This window comes from Mandrillus leucophaeus, unplaced genomic scaffold (genome assembly GCF_000951045.1).
Source record: "Mandrillus leucophaeus isolate KB7577 unplaced genomic scaffold, Mleu.le_1.0 Scaffold328, whole genome shotgun sequence".
Classification (NCBI taxonomy): domain Eukaryota; kingdom Metazoa; phylum Chordata; class Mammalia; order Primates; family Cercopithecidae; genus Mandrillus; species Mandrillus leucophaeus.
Window position 1 is genome coordinate 2,108,748 of NW_012103454.1, and position 4,496 is coordinate 2,113,243.

A 4,496-nucleotide genomic window follows, 5' to 3' on the forward strand; every position below is an offset into this window, starting at 1 on the left:
TTCAGCCTCCCAAAGTGCTGGGACTATAAGTGTGAGCCACTGTACCCAGCTTAGACTATGTTCCTGTCACTACTTTGTTCTGTGTCATTAGAAAATGCCTGCATTTCATTTTTTTTAAAACAAAACTTTCTGACCAAGCATCGGTGGCTCACGCCTGTAATCTCGCACTGTAGGTGGCCGAGGCACGCAGATTACGAGGTCAGGAGATCGAGACCATCCTGGCGAACGTGGTGAAACCCCGTCTCTACTAAAAATACAAAAAATGAGCCGGGCGTGGTGGCGGGCACCTGTAGTCCCAGCTACTAGGGACGCTGAGGGAGGAGAATCGCTTGAACCCGGGAGGCAGAGGTTGCAGTGAGCCGAGATCCCGCCACTGCATTGCAGCCTGGGCGACAGAATGAGACTGATCTCAAACAGCAGCAACAACAACGACAACAAACCCCACAAGATTTTCTTTCAATTACCTTGTCCAAAATGAGCTGCCTTGTGCACGGCTTGAACACCCGGGTATCCCAAACTCCTACAGACGACCTGTCCAACACGCACTTCCCAGCGATCGTCACAAATTGTACCCCACTGGCCGCTGTGGAGTATCTCCACTCTCCCCTCGTGAGGGCCACTCCCACCGACCAGTCGAACTTTCTTAAATGAGGCTGTTAAAAAAAAAAAAATTCAGACAAGCAAGGACTAATTATGTACACACTGCTTTATAGCACCTTTTTACAACACACAGAAAAACATTTTAGCACATTTTTCCAGTAAGTTAAACTATTGCAATAAATATTAAACTTTCTAGCACCACCTATTGGTAAAGAGTTTAACTGCAAATATTCCAGTTTTAACAGCGGAAGAGCAAAATCCAATCCGTCTTACATGTAAGTTACATACATATGAGGACACTTCAAAGATTATATTCCAACGACTTTCAATTTTAACAGATACAAGTTTACTGTCATATAGATCTTTCATACCATTGAAAAATTATAACTAAATGGTTCATTATTTTCTTGACATGAAAACATACAAACTTATGAACATATAATGCAGAGATTTTCAATGGTATAGGAGGTCGGGGAGCAGATATTTTAGAATATCACAAACACAAAAATAGGTGACCAAACTTCATATCTTTTACCAAGGGAAACAAGGGAACTATAGTGACAACATTCATTTAGAAATAGCAAAGACTTTCCTTGTAGTGAGGCTCCTGGATTCTGTACCAAAGTTTTTGTGTTTTTCTTTTACAGAAAAAAATATTAACGAGATGAAAAATCAGACAATTTTGTGTATTTTGAGAAATGATTCAAATAGTAAAAACAAAGAAATAAACTTTGTTTACAATTATGAAAGTAATTTTGTTCTATAGCGTTTAATCAAAATGACCATGTGTACAATAAACTTTTGTAAACTCTTGATCCTCCTACAGAAAGATTTATACAAATATGAAATGGCCCTTTTCTATTTCTAAAAACCAATATATATGCACTTGGACCTAGGGACAGATTAAATAAAATAGTACAACAAATATTACAAGAGCAATTCACTTGGTGTATGAAAATTCTTTTAAACAGCCTGTATTATTCTGCTAAGTATTTGTTTAGAAAATTATTTGGTTAAAGAACAGAATGAAAGGCAGAGACAAAAAATGTTTTTTAAAATTTAGTTAATGCCAGATAAAAATAACAATATTTTCTAATAATCATAAAACAAATTAATGTAAGTCTATTTAAACAAAACATATCTTTTCAAATATAAGTTTGAGGAATGTTATATTATAAAAAAGCAAGATGTAATGTTTACAACAAAAATATCTCTCTAATATGAAAACAGAGTTTTAGGGTATGGCTTTTTGGAGCTTAATAAATTGAAGAAATATTCAGTAACTTTTTTTTCTCCAATTTGAATTCATTTTGTTAGAATGGTAATCTAATAACATTAAAAGTTATTGGATTATCATTCCAACAAATGTTTTTAACTTATGCTTATTACTGTGTTAACAGTAATTTAATAACATTTAAAATTATTAGATTACTGACAATTTCCTGTAATGAAACTAAGTGACCTGAGCCATGCAGAAACATAAAAGGTGGCATGTTACTATATATGTAATTATATTTATTCTCTTGATTCTTCCAAAATATAATTCAGTGCTAAATACGGAATTAGTGTAAGCATGCCTGAGTGGATAAGCCCTTCTTCACTTAATAAGCATAAGTTACAAACATTTTTAAAAATGAAAATAATTTGTTTTTATGGTATCTCAGCTTTCATTTACTAGTAAAATTCCTGAGTGGCCCGATCATTTCCTGTAATTGCCTAAAGAAAATGAGAAAGAAAAATCCAAGAATGGATTGTGAGAAGTCTTTACATATTAGAGTCATGTTTTATTAACGAGTGTGATATCCAAATGTTTATTTTTATACAAGTCAAATACATCTAAACATAATATATTTATCAGGCATGCATGCCATGAAATTTCAGGCATATTCGAACATTTGATTATATAAGCATCATTGTCCTGTTGTCCAAACAAGTGTATGTAAGCATTCTCACTGCCCATTGTTTACCTCTTATTCCTTCCAAAATGTCATGAATGAGCCGTGCTTGTCCCGGAGCAGTGGTTCTCAAACAATAATATGTAGCAGAACAAGCTCCCAATAGCTAATGCTGTTGGTCCAGGGACCACACTTTGAGAACCACTAACCTAGATGATTGCAGTATATATTTAGACGAGGAGACATATTATATCAGAAACAGATGGTGCTGCTGATACAATCCTTTGATCTCATTTACTGCAAAGAGAATGGCTGACTGTAAATTTCTACCAAATTCCCTATGCTCAAAGGATCCTGAGGGGGGGTAGGTACGTGTATTCAAATTCTTCAGGGCTAAATATGTTTGGGTATGCCGATCCATATCTGTCACCTGAAATATTGTTCAATGATAAATCAACTATTAATAGGTGACCACACATTGCTGATCCTTGACCATCTCTGAAGTAATACAGAGGAAGAGTGTCTGAATATGTCAGTAGACTCCTTTGAGAGTTGGCTTCACCTGCCATTCAACTGCTCTGTTTTGGTGATGTAGAAAAGTTTGTTTTGTCATGAACCTTGATCATAGCATTTTCTCTGTAAGACTGAAGGATCGAAACTTCTCTGAAACTAGCTAACTCATTGTCATAGATATGTAAAACATGTCTATGGTTTCTTTGGCATCAAGCTAATCTATTTAGTCAGATAGGGCTTTTTTTTTCCATTTGGGTATTTTTTTCTTGTGTATAAAGATTTCAGAAGACACACGTGTGTGTGTGTGTGTGTTTGTGTGTGTGTGTGTGTGTGTTTCTGGATAGCTGTTTCCTCTTAACTTTATTTGTGTAGACATTTTCTAGATCCAAATCAAATAAACACAGATAAGCATTGACTATGTGCCTAAACAACGAATCCCTGTATTATTACTTCTTAATTGGTGAAAAAACAGAAACAGAAACTAAAGTAACTTACATCAAAACCAAAATAATACTGTATTTTAAGGATCACTGGATGTTTCATAGAACCCAAGGATAAGATTATAGTTAGGAATCTGGAATAGCCGACCCAAGACCCGAATCCGCTTAGGAGGCTCCAACTTGTACCCAGGCTTCTTTCTGTAGGTTGCTTACTTCTTCTTTTTGTTGTGGCAAGCTAGATATCTTTGCTCTCCTGTTCACTTGATAGAACAGGTCTGTTAACAGCTCCTAAGTTTATGTTTTACAGTTTCTTTCTCGATGACAGTTACTGTCTCTTTCTCAGTGGCAGACTGACAGTTCTAACACTCACCTAACTTGATATTTTACAGCCTATTTCTTAGTGATAGATTCCAAAATATCCAGGGAAGTTCTTCAATGGCCTAGTTTGGGCCAAATGCCCATCAGTGGACTGGACAAACAGGCAGTGTCACTTGCATGAACATGGCATTCCCAGAGTGAGAATGGGGAGGCATTTCCATGTTGAAACAGTTTTGAGCAGACAAAATATATTAAGTCCATTCCATAAAAGATATTTTAATAATCTTGCTGCTTTTATGCAAATATTTGCTGTTTCTTTATAGAACAAGTTTGGGAATCCCTGATAGAATTACAAACATAGTAGACTAGAATGATAGAGGACTTCATGAGAATACTCTTGCCAAGTGACTTGTGGAATAAATAAGGTCATGATTAATCTCTGTTCACCTTTCCAATCTAACCCTTGAGAAATTCTCCTTACCTGCATTGCTTTGTCTTTTTACTTTAGTTATATAACTACTCACATTTTTCAAGTAAGTCTCATTCTCCTTTATTCCTGGGGCTTTGGTTCCTCTCTGGAATGTTCCTTCTTCCCTTCCCACTTCCCCTCTCATTTCTACACTCTCAATCTCCAAATTTGGATTGGTTACTTTATAGCACTATTACAGATGCTGTACCAAACCACAGGAAACTTGTTTGTTTTCCCCATTAGACTGAAAGAAACCCCTTA

The 4,496-nt window shown here is 35.9% G+C and overlaps 1 protein-coding gene across 2 annotated transcripts in view; it reads right to left on the minus strand.

Moving 5' to 3' along the window:
• MSR1 (macrophage scavenger receptor 1) overlaps positions 1–4,496 on the minus strand; it is a 97,035-nt gene that overhangs the window by 11,361 nt on the left and 81,178 nt on the right. For both annotated transcript variants that reach the window (XM_011988346.1, XM_011988345.1), the window contains exon 9: positions 465–653. In XM_011988346.1, coding sequence (XP_011843736.1) covers positions 465–653 — 189 coding nt within the window. The remainder of the gene's footprint in view (positions 1–464; positions 654–4,496) is intronic.